At 37.2% G+C, this 17089-nt stretch overlaps 6 protein-coding genes across 6 annotated transcripts; 5 read left to right on the plus strand and 1 right to left on the minus strand.

Annotated features, from left to right (window-relative positions):
• Nucleotides 1-592: 592 nt before the first annotated feature.
• Nucleotides 593-1562, plus strand: RHIMIDRAFT_302851 (uncharacterized protein; the record flags this gene model as incomplete). Its single annotated transcript, XM_023614398.1, has 4 exons — nucleotides 593-850; nucleotides 894-1152; nucleotides 1173-1422; nucleotides 1500-1562. The coding sequence occupies exons 1-4, from the start codon at nucleotides 808-810 to the stop codon at nucleotides 1560-1562; spliced, it is 615 nt and encodes a 204-aa protein (XP_023469157.1). The 5' UTR covers nucleotides 593-807.
• A 1635-nt stretch (nucleotides 1563-3197) lies between these two features.
• RHIMIDRAFT_234797 (chitin synthase 1) lies at nucleotides 3198-6032 on the plus strand (the record flags this gene model as incomplete). The annotated part of the gene is made up of 7 exons (XM_023608229.1): nucleotides 3198-3701; nucleotides 3751-3999; nucleotides 4051-4884; nucleotides 4940-5106; nucleotides 5158-5499; nucleotides 5547-5724; nucleotides 5784-6032. The coding sequence occupies 7 exons, from the start codon at nucleotides 3198-3200 to the stop codon at nucleotides 6030-6032; spliced, it is 2523 nt and encodes an 840-aa protein (XP_023469158.1).
• A 415-nt stretch (nucleotides 6033-6447) lies between these two features.
• Nucleotides 6448-7529, plus strand: RHIMIDRAFT_248619 (uncharacterized protein; the record flags this gene model as incomplete). The annotated part of the gene is made up of 3 exons (XM_023610542.1): nucleotides 6448-6474; nucleotides 6525-6733; nucleotides 6794-7529. 3 exons carry the CDS (start codon nucleotides 6448-6450, stop codon nucleotides 7527-7529), a joined length of 972 nt encoding a protein of 323 aa, XP_023469159.1.
• Nucleotides 7530-7649: 120 nt separating this feature from the next.
• RHIMIDRAFT_272608 (uncharacterized protein) lies at nucleotides 7650-10703 on the minus strand. The gene is made up of 6 exons (XM_023612323.1): nucleotides 10510-10703; nucleotides 10213-10459; nucleotides 10131-10158; nucleotides 9900-10082; nucleotides 9537-9850; nucleotides 7650-9481 (listed from the first exon to the last, which is right to left on the minus strand). Exons 1-6 carry the CDS (start codon nucleotides 10644-10646, stop codon nucleotides 7814-7816), a joined length of 2577 nt encoding a protein of 858 aa, XP_023469160.1. The 5' UTR covers nucleotides 10647-10703; the 3' UTR covers nucleotides 7650-7813.
• A 4416-nt stretch (nucleotides 10704-15119) lies between these two features.
• On the plus strand, nucleotides 15120-15662 carry RHIMIDRAFT_302853 (uncharacterized protein; the record flags this gene model as incomplete). Its single annotated transcript, XM_023614399.1, has 1 exon — nucleotides 15120-15662. One exon carries the CDS (start codon nucleotides 15120-15122, stop codon nucleotides 15660-15662), a length of 543 nt encoding a protein of 180 aa, XP_023469161.1.
• Nucleotides 15663-16085: 423 nt separating this feature from the next.
• RHIMIDRAFT_234802 (uncharacterized protein) lies at nucleotides 16086-16385 on the plus strand (the record flags this gene model as incomplete). Its single annotated transcript, XM_023608230.1, has 1 exon — nucleotides 16086-16385. The coding sequence occupies one exon, from the start codon at nucleotides 16086-16088 to the stop codon at nucleotides 16383-16385; it is 300 nt and encodes a 99-aa protein (XP_023469162.1).
• Nucleotides 16386-17089: the final 704 nt, after the last annotated feature.

Below are 17089 nucleotides of genomic sequence, written 5' to 3' on the forward strand. Positions count from 1 at the left end.
GGAAAACTCCAGAAGTTTCGCTATTTGGTTAGCTTACAAGACTGTTAGGAGAAACTAAAGACTGAACAATATACATCATGGTTCGAGCCTTAAAGGTCTTTCCATATCCATGACAACGAAATATGGGCATGAGTAGATCGATTTTAGTGGATTCATTACGACGAAATTGGCCCATCTTCTCGCAATGAAGACATCTCAAGGATTTGCAGTGACTTTCAAACTGCAAAAGCAAAGTAGTTACTGCTCCATGAGTGAGAGTATCATCCGTATTTATTAAATTATTGTTATTTATGTCGCCAGGTGGCATAGTTGAAGCAATTGTGCTCGACGTGGTTAGTGTAACGTATAAATATGCGAAAGAGTTCATCTTTTTTTTCTTAACACTGATTTGGACCATCAATAAAATATCGTTTAAACAAAAAAAAAGGCGGTGTAGAGAAAAAAGGGGACTAGATTTTTCGTCCATCTCCATGATAACAGAAACAGATACTCACTGTGCAATCGGACTGTGCAAAGAGAAGAAACCAAGTTTCCAAACTTCAACAGCAGTATCTAATCACAAGTGTTAATATCATACTGCATGTTATACGGTGGGCTATACGACAAATGATAAAACGAGAAGCCTTAGAAACAAGGTGATGTAATAGATGAATGTCAGCTCATTGATCATATTTGTGGTAGATTGCAAAGTAGAAGTCGAAATTCAAAGAGAGAACGATGTTTTGAAGTGCCTTTTTTGCGACAAAACTTACCGTTCCGTGGATTCCTTCAAAAAACACATCGACATCTGCAAACCTGACGGTAGCAATGCAGGCCAGTATCCAGGAACAACGTGATGAAAAGTACGAGTGTCTGTCATGTGTTAGCTAACTATTCATTTTTTTTGTCCCCAGATGTGAATTTGGCTGATGATAATTCTAAGGATATGACAGCGGCAATGAAGCTTGTTGCCATGCCCAAAACAACAGCCATGACAGCAACGCTAATTTCAACGAAAATATCAAAAATGCAGCGTGATTATGACCAAGCAATCATACATGCGTGTCAATCCATGGATGCGGCCGAAGCGGAAAAGATCAAAGATAAATGGATCATTGAAAGAATACCCTTGAAACCATTTGCTCTCATCAGCCGTGATGATGACGGAATGAAGTAGAATACGATACATTCAGCCACCATAAAAACATCAAAAGCATGAGCAACCGCACATTCGAATGCAGACCGATTATCCCATCAAAGCAACCACTGGTCACCAATGCGATTGGATCAAGCATCTGCAACGACTTGGCATCTTTGATCTACAAGTCACCACATCGATGGCTGCTCGCAAGCCGTGAATATTTCGAATTGGACGATACTGTAGAACTATTGCTCAATAAGGATTGGCTGCATGAACCACCGGTCAAATTTGCCTGTGCTCAGGTATTGGCAGGTGCAGTTCTAAATACAGTGGTTTGCGTTTAAAAATCAAATTTTTGATGTAGTATACGAATTTATAGCAAACAAAGAGACGAACCGAGAAGAACAGGGAGAGAAGGGCGGGAACAACCAAGATCACTTAGCTCTCGTGTAATTATGATGATACTTCATATTCTCACTCAAGAAGATAAAGGATCAAAAAAAAAAAAAGCTTTTTATATTACTGTATTTTATTTTACGTTGTACAATTCGAACTAATAAAGAAAAAAATGATTACAACAACCAAGATCACAAAGCTCGAAGTCTAATTTCAAGTTCTTTATGATATCATTGAGGTTGGAATCTCTTTGGATAAGCGGATCATTGAAGTTGCTGTTTATGGAGACAAATGTTTTGTCAACTAATGATCGTTCTTGTAATCGATCTACCATCAGTTGAAGTAAACGTTCTCGGACTTGAAGATCAACATCTTGCTTAGATTTACGAGCATATCCTATGATAAGATAACCCCCTTTCTTTAATATTTCTATGTGCTGTTAATACTTGGGCAAATAATTTATCATTTTATCAATTGTATCGCCTAAGATAGAGTATAATCAATATAGTAGAGATAAAGAACTTAAATCCAGTATGTCTTACCAATAAACTCTTCTTTCAAAACGTATAAACATCTAAGTGATACTCTTTTGCTCAAACTATTTTTTCTTCTTTTCACTTCACTGTTCAAGAGATCTAACTTCTTGTCGTTGCACCATTTATTCAGAAAATTTGATCAACTCACAAATAATTTGAAATGATCATAAAAATCTTGAATGAGTTAAAAACATTTTGATTGGTGACACTACTGAGTATTCTTTTGGTTGTAAACTCGATTTTCGCGGCAGAATAATTTAAGCAATAGCTTTCTCTTTTCCTTATTTAAAATAGTCTACTCATGTTGTGCAGGTGAAGCTCCGGTAATTTGGAAGAAGTTGTAGATGGGGTTCATCTGGCACATGGGTAGAAAATGGCAAGTTAAGAAAAGAGATTCTAGACGTGGCACTTGGGGTGCGTTGGGCGAGTCGTGACGATGAATGAAATAGGAAGGACAAATGTCACGGCGAAGCCGGCGTCTAGGATTCTCTATTATTTATGCTAGCCATTTGAATTTTTGGAAGCTGCTACTTTTTATGGTTTAGATTATCTGCCCTGATAGAGCTATCAACCAGTGTTACAACCAAAATAAGTTTGAATCAATTGAGATATGTCTGATATGTTCAAGCCGATTACAGTCCCTTCCAACAAAAGAAATTGTATTAGTTGGCGCAGCAAGGTTACTTTGATGGATCAAGATAGAATGTATTATGCTGTTCGCGACTCCTTCTTGTAAAAGCAATTGTATTAATAATACTTGACTTCTTTTGATAACTTTGATAACTTGTAAATGGTATAAAAGGATTAGAATTTCAATAAAGAGAACAACAAGTTTGAACCAAAACGAAAAGGGTTTTAAAATAAGAAAGCTAAGCCTTCTAATTGAACAACTTATCGTAATACTTCTCCTGAAGTTAATCGATACTTACACCTGCAAGTTTAAAGTGCTTCATTTAATAAGAACCACCACACAGTACATCGTCATTGGCCAAAAAAAATTCTTAATTTTTATACGCAAACCACTGTAAAACTGTTTAACCGTATATGTCAACAATAACATTGACAGATTTAGAAATGTTACACTGAAGCAAATAATTGCTGTCTTCTTTGATTCCTCTTTCTTTTCTTCTTTACATTATACTGAAATGTCTGAAGAAACATCAACATTTGGTGATTGGTTATCCAGCTGGTTTAATATATCAAAGGAACAAGAATCATCAACAAATCTATTACAGCAACAACAACAACAAGGAACAAACTATGCAAGAAATCAGCAAACTCTATCCTCACTACGGTCTCAAAAGCAACAAGCAGAACCATCAAATAAGCAAAGAGAAAATAATCGGCATAAACTAACACGATCAGACACAGAAAAATCGTACCTCGATGCCCCTAAATCACAACAAGCAGGAAATGGACGAAAAATAACCCGCAGGCTTCCTTTGACCAATAATCATCTAGTCGTCGATTGCCCAATACCAGATAGACTGTTGGGTGCCCTGAATTTTAGTGAACGTGATGAATTTTCCCAACTGAGATACACTGCAGCTACTTGTGAGCCCGATGATTTTGAGACAGAGGGCTATACGTTACGTCAAAAGATCTATAATAGAGAAACAGAACTGTTTATTGTTATGACAATGTATAATGTACGTATTCATCACATGTGAATATACGAAAAACCTAATCTCCCTATAGGAAGATGAAGTCTTGTTCACTCGCACTATGCACGGTGTTATGAAAAATATCGCCCATTTATGCAGTTTGAAAAGAAGCCCAATGTGGGGGCCCGATGGATGGAAAAAAGTAGTTGTTTGTATTGTAGCTGATGGTAGAAAGGTAGTAAACAAGAGAGTACTCAATGTCCTTGCATCTATGGGAGTATACCAAGCAGGGATCGCAAAGAATGTGGTGGACGATAAACCTGTCAAGGCACATATATATGAAGTAAGACAAAATACCTTTTTTGGAGAAACAAGTGTATAACAATGCATATAGTATACGACACAGATATCCATCGATCCAAGTATGAATATAAAAGGATCAGATAAGGGTATAGTGCCTGTTCAAGTCATTTTCTGCTTGAAAGAGAAAAATGCAAAAAAGATAAACTCTCATCGCTGGTTTTTTAACGCATTTGGTCCTATTTTACAGCCCAATGTCTGTATACTGCTGGACGTTGGCACACGACCCGGAAACAGTAGTATCTATCAACTCTGGAAAGTATTCAACAATAACCCACTGGTTGGTGGCGCATGTGGTGAAATTCGTGCCATGCTAGGCACTGCTTGCTGTCAATTACTCAATCCATTAGTCGCAGCACAGAATTTTGAATACAAAATGTCAAATATCCTGGATAAGCCACTCGAGAGCGTATTTGGATATATCAGTGTACTACCTGGTGCATTTTCTGCTTATAGATATGCAGCACTCAAGAACGATGCGAATGGTCATGGTCCATTGGAAAAATACTTTTTAGGTGAAGATCTTCTTCACAAGGACCAATCGGGAAAACAAGCAGGTCTATTTGAAGCCAACATGTATCTAGCAGAAGACCGTATATTGTGTTTTGAACTCGTTGCTAAAAAAAATGAACGCTGGTTACTTCAATACGTCAATAGTGCTTTTGGTGAAACAGATGTACCGAATCAGTTACCAGAGTTTATCTCTCAAAGAAGACGATGGCTAAATGGGTCGTTTTTTGCTGGTGTATATGGACTTATTCACTTTCCAAAGATTTGGAATAGTGGACACGGGTTTAATCGTACACTCCTATTACTAATCGAAGGGATCTACAATGTGATTAGTCTTATATTTAGTTGGTTTGCTGTGGTAACGTATGAGGTATTTTATCTTCTTGCTAGATATTAACCCTTCCTTTTCTCAGGGAAATTTTTATATTGCATTCTATTTCATCACAAAAAGCTTGGCAGATCCAAGTGTTGATCCTTTTGGAAATGGTTGGGGAGAGCGTATATTTGATTTCTGTAGATATGTATATGCTTCATTGCTATTCATTGTGTTCATTTGTTCTATGGGAAACAGACCACAAGGGTAATTTTTTCAATGAATAACTTCTGCATAAATTACTCATTCTATTCTTAGATCAAAACATCTCTTTATGGCATGTCTCGTTGGATTTGCCTGCATCATGGTGTACATGTTATTTTGTGCTTCATGGTTAATATACAAGGGAATACAATTAGCAGCCGAACGACATCAATGGACATTGGATACAACGACTAATTTTCAAATAGCCATGAATGATCCTGGACTTCGAAATATGTTGATCTCATTAAGCTCTACCTATGGTATTTACTTTGTATCAAGCTGTCTTCATGGTCAACCGTTCCACATGTTTACCAGCTTTCTTCCATACTTGCTACTACTTCCTGGCTATATAAACATTTTAAACATATACGCTTTTTGTAATACGCACGATGTTAGGTAAGCAACAGTCATTTCGCATTGCTTTCATATTAACAAGGTCTTAGTTGGGGTACGAAGGGCGATAATACAATTGCTAAAGACTTGGGTATTGTTAAAGTATCAGATGAAAAAGAAAAAGGCGTTAAAACTGCAGAAGTTGAGTTACCAGCTGATCAGTATGACATCAATTGTCAATACGATGCAGCACTCTTTGCACTAGACGATAGACCTAATAAAATGGAGGTAGGCTATACAAAGTCTTGCGGTGACCTTTTACTGACAAAAGAGACACACACATTTAGGAAAACAAGAGTACATTAACCAAGGATGACTATCAGCGAGCGTTTAGGACACATCTAGTGCTAGCATGGATAGCTTGTAATGCAGTTTTGGTCATATTCATTACTGCGCCGTCCTATGAGTCCATATTCGTGCAATCAGCTGGCACGACATATATGTCTGTCTTACTCTGGGTCAATTGTGGACTTGGTATATTTAGATTCATTGGCTCTTGCATATTCTTATTATTAAATATCTTTACTTCCGGTTGATTCGTGTGCAAATAAATTCATCACGCTGGATCTTGTAAAACAAGAAAAATAGATATAAAAAGTTGAAAAAAGGACAAAAAAAGGATAACTACTCGAAAAGGCATCTCAATGACGTGTACCTCTTAATTTAGCTTCCAGTATGAAAGTACCTCAATATTCATTACTGTCAATAACATAAACAAAAAAAAAAAAAGATGAACACTCTTTATGTATAAATATTATTCATAACCCAAAGCAGAGACAGATTCCATCTCGTTTTAAGCTTTATCTTCGAAAAAAAAAAAAGCAGCGACGATCCAAAATTTTCACTTTTTCTTATTTCTAAAAAAAATTATGTAACAATTATTGAGACAGAGATTATAAATACAGAATTTGAACTTTAAACAAACCCCTTTACTTACTATTTCCCTTCTCAATGTCTGATAACCCAACTATCGTCTTGGTAAGTCTATCAAAGAGGTGCGTATGCAAATAGCTTACAAGTATCATTAGCACTGGTACCCTACCTCACCTTTTGCTCATAAAGTCGCATGGGCTTTAAACTTTAAGAAAGTACAGTACAAGTCGGTCATAATTTCTCGTGTCGAACCTCGTCCCAATCGTCGTCCTATTGATGGTGGATACAGAAAGACACCTATACTCCAAATTGGTAATCATACTTACTGCGATACCAAGGCTATCTTTGCTGAACTTGAAAAAAGGTTTATTTAAGAAAGATCTCAATCCATAATCTGGTAACTGACCCACAATTCTCTACTCAGATTCCCTGAGCCAAGCTTTTATCCAAAAGGCCCTCATGGCGAGCCTACAGAGGCATCAATCAGCGCTTTGGCTCGATGGTTAGACAATACCCTGTTCATGAGCACCGGTAGTCAATTCCGTGTTGAAACTTTTGACGAGACTTTTATAAAGGACCGAAGTCAATTCGCTGGTAGAGAGATAAACAAGGACCAAATAAATGCTCTCAAGCCTTTCACGCGTCACACCTTGAAGGCTGACGTGGCGCTCTTGAATCATTTAGTGACTGAACATAGTCAAAACGGCGAGAAGTGGGCCTTTGGCACAAGTGAACCATCTGCAGCCGATCTTCATGTAGCTATGAGTCTTTGGTTCATAAATGCCATGATTGGCTTTGATTGGATTACGGATAATTTCCCAGTGCTGGGACTTCAGTTGAAGAAGACTCTAGACTATGTTGGTTACGAACAACTCGGTTCTTTACCAAAGATTTCTGAAGAAGAGGCTATTGAAGTTGCCAAGAAAGAAAGATGGGATTTGGAAGACCCAAAGCATGATGGCTCTTTACCTATTGAACTTGGCACAGAGGTCACAGTCATACCTACTGATACAGGTGTTGTGCCCAGCGTAGGTAAATTAGTTCATAGCACTATTCGGGAAACTGTGATTGAGCACAAAAACGAGACTCATGGTACTACAGTTTATATTCATTTCCCTGTTGTCGGTTTTGTTGTTATTCCAAAGTTAAACAAGTTATAAACACATTTCAAAATAAAAAACAATTGTATCTAAGTGGTTGCTATCAATTTATAAAATGTATAAAATAAAGATATTCATCTTTTGGAAAACAATGCAAATCAAGATGGCTTGTATAATGTGGTTAACGCTTCTTATTTATATATTTACATTAGTGTGTGAATATATTCTGAACAAAAGTGTAAAAACCTTTAAATAAACACGTAGTTGTGCAGATACAGATGATATTTTAAGCTCATGTTTTATGTATATAATACACGGTGAATTTGATATAAATTAATTAACGACTACAGACCTCCTTTTAAGAGTTCTTTGTAGAGATCATGTAGCCATGCAAATCGTTGCTTAGTAGATAAAATGGTAATGATGTCTTGTAGTTCTATAGGAGTGGGTGGTATGGGTGATGAAGGGGGTGGATGCTTGAGCATATAATTAACGTCGACCGATGCGCTACTTTTGCTATACTTTACTCTAGGTGGGGGCGGTAGCGAAGCCATAATCTGAGGAGTAGTCTCTTTGGCTTTATCTGGTGCGTTGTCCAATTTTGCGGACAAGCCAGTAATGTTTTTTATGTGCTTCATGTGTGGTTGTATGGATGAGGATGACGGTTGTTCGTAAATTCGGCGTTGCTGCAGAATTTGTCCACTCTGCTCTGAGCGATATCTTTCAGCTGCTATATTTGTCATATAGCATGCCATAGATTGGTATATGTTGAATGGGATACACTTGATTGGTTCTGTTAGGGTTTGATTAATTGCAAATCCAATGCTTGAACCCTTTACAACTGCTGTAAATAAGATCAACTGGCAAGGGGACGAAGACAAGACAAATGCTGGAATATCTAAAATGTTTGGATATAGTGCTGAAGACATGGCAAGGAACTTTCCATAGCTTGACAGTGCGAGCAATTCTTTACAAGCCTTCACAAATGAGTTGATGAACTGTGTTTTTGTTGTTGTTTCACTGGTTGATTTCATGCCCATGGTTGTGTCTTTATGTGCCATATTGCTGGCTAAAGAAGCCACAACGGACAAGGTCTGCCCCTGCATGCTCATAATAATATTCTCTTGTTCCTCTGTTAACTTTTCTATTGGTAGCTGTATATTTGGAAACGCAAATCTTTTCTTTTTATCGACTATAATATGACGTTGCACGTTCTTTTCCGTTTCTTCTTCTAGAATGACAAAAAGACCAACTTTTACAGATGGCTTATCTATGCTTGGTTGTGATTGTGATAAGCTAATAGACTTATACATGGTCGAAGCTAAATCTGTCATCTGAAGCATATCTTGAAAGTAGCATAGAACGTAATCTGAAGGTATTCGAAGCTTATCACCCATGATTTTTGCAATGAATACAGGTTCAGCAAATCTGTATCCAGAGGCCAGAAGGGAATTTAAAGCTTTAGGGCATTCTATTTTTCTCACAAGAAAAATGTGCTTGTCTTCATCATTAAAGTCGCGGGAAGAGAGCTCTATATTTGTCTTGCTATCATTATCAGTATTGAATATACAGATCGCTGATGCGTCTTGACTTGATGCGCTCTTTGAACGTGTTTGATCTGGCTGTGTTGGTTCATCCATGGCTGACTCTAAATCTCCAGATGGTTTTTTACTTAATAACCATGCTGCAGGCTGACTGACTCTACGTGCTTTCCTTTGAATCCCTTCAAGTGCTGTCTTTGAAAGTAGTCCATGGCGTTTTTCTACAATGGTGTTTGTCCTTATAACAGAATCAAATAAATAGCCTAAATCAGATAACTCAGATAAATGCAAGTCTTCAACTAATTGATTGGCAGTGTCTAAAAATCTTGCTTCAAATTCACTATAGTTTTTTCGTTGAGAGTAAGAGATAACAGGATCGTTAGCATCGTCATCTAGTTTAATCCATCCTATGGTAATCTTGAGTAACGCCGCAAACAAAGGATGACTGGGTGTAAAATCACGAATGAAACCCTGTAATACAAAAATGGTTAAGTCGATGAGTCTGAAATACCATGAACCTACTTACATCATTGTCCTGTTCCTCGCTCCATATTTCCTTCATGGGTACTAGACCATCTATATTAACCAAAATCCTTCCATTTGTGTCAAAAAATACAACATCCAGAATGATACATCTATGCTGATCTCTTCTTCCTTTGCAGAATAACATATTAAAGAATTCATGTTTTATGCCGATAGCAAAAAATAAAACGCATGTAGACACAACAATAGCAGTAATGACTCCAATTATTACTGGTGTCTTTAGTACAGATGATGGTGGTTCACCGCTTGCTCTGCCAGGGTAATACTCAGTTCCAACCATAGCTGTGTAATGCATGCCTTTGTGTAACTTAATAAGGTACCATTTGAATAAAAAAATGTCACGTACCACAAACGGCCAGGCCCATTAGCATTGCGCACCCCAACCGCTTGTACCATTGATTTGCCCATTGTTCACGTAGTTTGAAAAATATAAAAAGAGCTGCAGTTACGGCACAGACAGCTATGATAACAGCACAGACAACGTAGGTTGTTTTGTTTTTCAATATGAAAAAATCAACAGCCACTTGGCCTATAAAGTGTCAATACAACTGAATTGATATTCTTGTATATTGCCTACCCAAGTAATGCATGGAGACAATCCCAAGCTGATGTACAAATATAGTTAGCTTGAACTGTAAATAGTCTAATTTTTTTCTTACACCAGCAACAACACCACTAGGAACAATTCTAACTACTTTAGCCTCTTCAGTGATGCCAACGAATGCAAATGCCAGGAACATGGTAACGATAGCAACGATTAAGCTGAGGAAAGTAAACCCTGGGGAATAATATAGTGCCCGCACCTCTCCGTTAGCAAGGGTGATAGTCAAGCTATTATTTCCTATAAAATGCATGCACCAGATACCTACTCCTCCCATTGCTGCTGCTGCTGCCGATAAAAGAAACCTTACAAAAAGTATAAGTATAATGGTCGACGAGAAGAAAGTTTGAGTTACCAGTTGTAAAATCCAGATATGTGTGTTCTCTTTGTCAATAGCTCTAGAGTGGTCATTGCACCCAAGACTGCAATAACATAGCTGGTAAATATGATGCCACCATTGTATTCTTGTCGGGCTGCTGATTTAAAATCCATATAGACCAAAGGCACCCAGGTTAACGGGATGAAGAAAAAGAAAGGAAAGAAAAGAGAGTAAGGAAAATGGAAAGATATGAAAAGTCAAATGGAACATTTTTTTTCCAATAAAGGGCCCCGTGTTACTTTCGATAATAGAAATGATAGATGAAGCATTTGAAGTAACACGTTGTAGCATTTTATTATTCTGCACTACAGCACTCACTGAATTCTTCGACGATATTACGCATGATCAGTTTTATAGCCCTTTGAGTTAACAGAACAATAGCCGTAATTGACAAGAGAGAGATGCTTAGAGTACACACGTCATAGCTATTGGACAGAGGAAAGATGAGGCATATTTGCTCATTGCTTACTAGTACATATATTGAATAACTATCTAGCTTATCTAATCATTCAAGAGGATCAAGGTGTTAAACCAAAGTTACCACTACTAAACGAACTAATTAAGACTTAAATGTTACAGTGAATACTGTCAAAGTATTATTTTTTTTTTCATCATTAAGCTTGTAACAGGTTACGCTATTAGTCATTTATTAATGAAAATGAAGCATTCACTTGAATGAACCATGTGCATTGTAGTCTAATCGCGGTCAATACTTACTAGCCGTAAGTACAGTAAATAAATAAGATGACGCGTCAATATAAAAAACTTTTTAGCTCTTTTTGTTTTTTCTAAATTGACAAGTACTACCATGCTTTGTTGTTATTATTGCTTACAAAGGGTATTTTTGTACTTCTAGTGCTACTCTCAGTATCTGTGCTCTATAAAGTATACCTAAAATCACATAATATGAATTTGGGCAATATAGCTAATAATCATGTGGATTTCCCTTATATACATATATTTTTATCCTCTGAAGATAATTATTATTATTACTTATTGATATCTGTTCCTCCGAAGAGTTTGTGTACCCCTTCGATCCTTTTTTTGTGTTTCTCCGGTGGTGTCACTGAATGAGCTTCGTACACGATTGTCATGGCACCGTTTTTGGGGATCATAGTCTCTATAAGCCTTGTGAGGTTCAAACAGGCGCTTTGATGATTAAAACCTTTCATTTTCTATCAAATGCTAAAGATGGCGATAAGCATAGCACAGAAAAAAAGGTTATATGAAGTTATCTTTCTGGTTTTAATATTATAAAACGTGATATTACCTTGTGTAATTAAACCATACACTTTTGTTTCCTGAAGTGCACCAATAATTTCTGAAGAAAGCTACATCTTATGGATACTCATGACACACCAAGAGCATAACCGCTGTATTTGTTGGCGCTTTGGCTGGTCGCCTAGAGACCAACCACGGCCATGTCCAAGACGCCTCTCTTGTATGCTTACCTGATCACACGTCATTGAATGCCTCCAGGTGCATCGACGACTATGCTTTCCGCTCTCCATCTTAGATCCCTATTGCTTCTCCCTAACAAACTACTTACGAGCTCTCGAGTTTATCCAAGATACGCTGGCCCTTGGCGATTTTATTGGTCGATCATCTGTTCCATTCTTTCTAAAGTGGATCAGCTTCAACACGGCTGATTCCCTCAGGAAATCGACTCTCAGAGTGGGCGTTTCTTGAGTAACGTTTTTATTTTTTTACTCACCATACACATCCACAACAACATTATCAACCTCACCAATACCAATATAATAATCATTGTCAATTGGCTAGTCTATTTCTTTTTCTCTACCCTTCCCCTCACTCATACCGCCATCTTTCTCATAATATTTTATTATGCTGTAGCTTTTGCTTCCCAGTAAACATACTGAAAAGAAATTCCCGCTTTCCACATTTAACCAAGTGAGCGGTTTCTAAACAAAAACTCTGGGTGCATTTTTTGCATTTTGATTATCTTTTTCTCCATTTTTAACAAGCAACTTTACATGCTTTACGAAAATTACCGCAAAAAGTACAAAATGTCGTTACTCTTTAAAAGATTCTGCGTTTCTTTTTCAATAATGGACAGGACATGTAACAACAATAACACCAAGCGTAATATCTTTATACAGAACTTTGATCCCCGCTTGCAGGCACACAAAAGAAAGGGCTTAATGCAAGGCAATCAAATACAAGATATAAAATAAGACGTTTTTATGAACAAAGATAATCAGATACAAAGTGATAAATAAGGAGATATTTTGGTGAACAAAGATAATTCGAATGATCAAGTTCAGCAGAAAGCAAAAGTAAAGAGACAGAATACGGTGTTCTCTGGCAAAAAAAACCATATCGCGGAAGAAGTCTTATTTTGAAGAGCTTCCTGATATCTTACAGTGGACCAACAGATGTGCTTTAAAAAAATGAAGTTGTAGATGCTAAAGTTCTTTCACTTCGATCTGGACAAAATAACAAGTTAAACAAGGCTAACAAAACTGCATTTATTCTCGGTGTAAAGCGAATTCCAAAGGAACCATTGGATTATCACCAGAATGCGCTCCTTTGTGTTGATAACGAGGCCCCCTTTAACACTGTAGGAACATATTTAGAGGAATATAGTATCGATTTCTACACTGTGGCCTGCGAACCCTTACTCTCAAGCGTTCACATGCGCAAGAGACGTTGGTGGGCCAAAGATCATAAAGTTTGGACAGTGGACCAGTAGAAAGGTGTAATTTGATCAGATGAGTCTTGGTTCACTGTACTAGGAAAAAACGTCTTTGCCAGATTATCAGAAAAGAGAGAGTGCTAAGAAGAGTGCCATAGTTCGTCTATTTTGGCATTCTGCTATGGATTGAAGCACTGTTTCTGGTCTGGCAGATGTAGTTTAAAAAAAAAATTTAATACACATTCTTTTAGGTTACCTATTTTTATGTCTTTAAAATGAGTTATTGTTGATTAATACAAATACTAAAGGAGCATTTTATGTATATTAAAAACAGTAAGCAAAGCTGAGAGTAACCTATCTCATATTCAACAGTTTTAGTAAAAGCTGAATATAATTATTTAATGCTTTTCTCTTACTCTTCAGTTTTCATTTACTCGTGACTAAAATTTCATACCTTTGCATCTTCCATGTAGTCGTAAATATTCAGCTTTTTATTTATGATAAAGAGAGCTCTCTTTTACTAACAACGCAAAAACATACATTTTTATGCCTTTCTCTTAAGCCAGAATCACTTTATTAGTTCAAACAGATCAACACATTAAGAAAAGTTGACCCGGAAAAAGATGTACATACAGCTAATATACTTCCTGTAGCTTTCGCATTTGTGAAGAAATGATCAGCACAACAAAGAAAATCAGAGCACATTCATCCAACCAAGGATAGTCAAGCGTACTAATGACCAATATTAGATGGTCATGACAATGGTGTCTGCACGAATCTGCTTAATATAAAAGGGAGGTGCCTTTTACGCAAAAGAGACGCAACAGTTCTTCAGCAGTTTGAACTTGTACTTTTTTACACAAATGCAAATCAAGCTTACTCTTTTTATTATCTGTGCTTCTCTTGTCGCTATTGGCTTTGCTGCGCCTGCTGTCCCAGGTTATCCTAATGGTCAAAATTCGCCTTTGACGTAAAATCTTGTTGATATGCTTTTAGGAAATAACGGCGAAGAATCTCTTATTAAACCAGATGCTGAAGATTTACTGGCCGTCTCTTTGAAGAAACGTCGGTCCTCACCGGAAAATCTCAAGGGTGGATCTTCATTTACCTGAATAACCCAAGTGTCAATCTCCATTACACTTGGAGCACCATACTAAAAGGATGGTCATAATGTCAAAATATAATAAACCATCAATATGTCCCTTCTCTTAAAGCCTGCATAAACTACAAACTCAATAACTTTCCTATGTATTCTCAAATTTCTAGTATGTTATTTATTTATTTTTTTTCAAGGAAGCTCTAGCTGAATGACAATTCCAGTTGATAGCACATATATAGTGAAGCCTAAATAAACTTGATAGTGTTCTTATATTTTATAAAAATACTATCAGGGTCCGTTTTGTACATCTGAGTCCGTCTTTGAGCTGCGTGAACATGGGTATCTAATTTTTTTGCTGCCGTTGAAGTACTCATAACTTTTTCACACGTCAGTCTAAAGAATCTAACTTTATCTTGATCCGTATAAAGTATATACGCTCAATTAGTCGATAACTCCTTCAGCAAGCGAAATCAACTAGTGGCATTAGAATTTAACAAGCACGACTTTCACTCTTACTAACAGCTAAAGATTTGGTTGGCCCAAATGGACCCCCTAAATTTTCGCGGCGCGTGTGATTACTACAAAGCTTAAGACTTGTATTTTTATTTCTTTGAGTCTCTCAATGTATTGAATACGTCTAAATCTCTCAAACAACATCAGTAAAATCAAAGCTCAGGCGTGCCTCCTGTCAATGTAAAAGTATCAGCTAGTAAGCGTTTTATCATTGATAATAGAGTGAAATCCGTATTATTCTGCGAAAACGGCTGGAACAAATCTAAGTTGAGTTTCCAAGGCAAGACAATTGCACCATCTGCGGGAAATGGCAAGGTGATGTACGATATATTGTTGGATGAAGCAAATGGTCATAACTTCAAACTCAGTGAAGGCTGTATCAAGTATGCCGACCCTCTTACAACTCCAGTAGCCAAGGAAACTATTGTCAACGCTATTGTAATTGAAACTAAAGATTTGTTGAAAGATGCAGTGGACGGAGATGAGGGAGAGGAAGCCATCAATTTGACTTCAAGTCGTGGGTGGACTGCTGGCGAGGCTTACATGGACTTTCGTTTAATTGGTTCAGCAGAAGGGTTCGCCTCCTTGAACTCTCGATTAAATATGAACAATAGAAGATATGCTTCTCCATTATATTATTTCTTGTTCTTCCTTCCTATTGATTATTTTTATTCAATTGTTCATAACACGAACGTCCATGCAAAAAGTACTGGTCCTGGAGGTTATCTAAATACATTTAAATTTCTTACTAACAGCATAAACAAACCACCAGCGACCATGGGTCAGTTAGCTATGATTGGACTCAATTCCGATGAATTCAGCCAACTGCTTGCTACTCGCTTTTATAAACAGATAGTCTGAGCTCAGTTAGCATATGATCTTGCTATTAGCAAAGTTAAGTATACGTAGGTTCTCGTTTCCATCTGAGGTTCATCCCAGTGCTGCTGATGCCGCGTTGGCGATTTTTAACACACCTACCATTAAAGTGCTTGCTCATGTCGACGATTTGCTTATTTTTCTGACCCATTCGCAAGATCTACTTGAATAAAACACTTCCTTTCTTGAGCGATTAGCTCACACGCCAACACCGCTGCTCCTAAGAAACTCGCTTGCACTATGGTCTCCTCTCCACTGGTATCCCCTCTACTGACGCCTCCTTCACTGGCATCCGAATCTCCATCGCAACCCAAGACTCTTTAAAAACATCAATCGTCTTCAGATTTAGATTTCCATCCTCTTCAGAAAGCTGCCAAGTTTAAAGCCTCCACGCTACTTTCTAGTCAAATGGCTGCTGCTCGCACCTTCAGTGCCTGCTCCGCCAATCATGGCTACAAATTCCTTTGCCTGCCTCTACATCACCGTCTTCCTATAGGTCAACTACATTCTCGTATGCGACAACTGAATATTAACACCAGCCATATCCTCAACATCCATTACCCCAACCGCCATCTTGTTGCCCTCGTAATCCATAATGATTACGAAATTGAGCTCCGTTTACTATTAAAGAAATTTGGGATTCCCGTTCAGGATGATTACGATCTTTTAGGCCCCTCAAACCTTCGTAATCCTAACTATGACAACTAGGAGACAAAATTTGTCACGCAGTAGGATCCAAAAGGGATATTTTATAAATAAATAAAGTAAATTACGTAAATATCGGAAGTATCCAGACTCATTTTACCACAACAAGAGGAATCATAGTATAACAGCCATGTTTGGATGCCAGTAATAGACAATCTATATGATAATAGATCGTGCTTGTGAATTTTGTCTTTGCAGGTCTTCATGTATTCTAAAATTATTTTGACAAGAGAGGGAACACATCAAGCATACTTCCAAGACATCTATTACAGACTTTCAGGTTTCACTTTATTGATGTTGCTGGAACGCTCGTCTCACGTCTTTTTGCTTTCAAGGACTTCCTTTCTATGTAGCTTTTTTAATGTTGGACAATCACACGTTTTCCGTTAGTGAAAACAAATGCATGTGAGAAAAAATTAAGGTTTATTAAAGCTGCAAAAGCTACAGAACGTTTGTTAAAGTTTATAGCTAAAGGTTAACGTTGATATCCCATGAAAAATCAAAAGGATGTTTAAGGAGCTAAGAAGCAACGAAGGGTCATGCTTTTTTTGTAATAAGGTAACTTTCTTGTGTTTCTTATTCAACTTTATGGAACACGTTCAGAGTACTTCATATTCGCTCAATTATAAAGTATTTTTCACAGTTATGTAAAAGCGTTAAATGGGAAACAATAAAATGGTAATAAAACATTTGCCTATTCATTTAAA

This window comes from Rhizopus microsporus (genome assembly GCF_002708625.1).
Source record: "Rhizopus microsporus ATCC 52813 unplaced genomic scaffold scaffold_3, whole genome shotgun sequence".
In the NCBI taxonomy this organism is placed as follows: Eukaryota; Fungi; Mucoromycota; class Mucoromycetes; order Mucorales; family Rhizopodaceae; genus Rhizopus; species Rhizopus microsporus.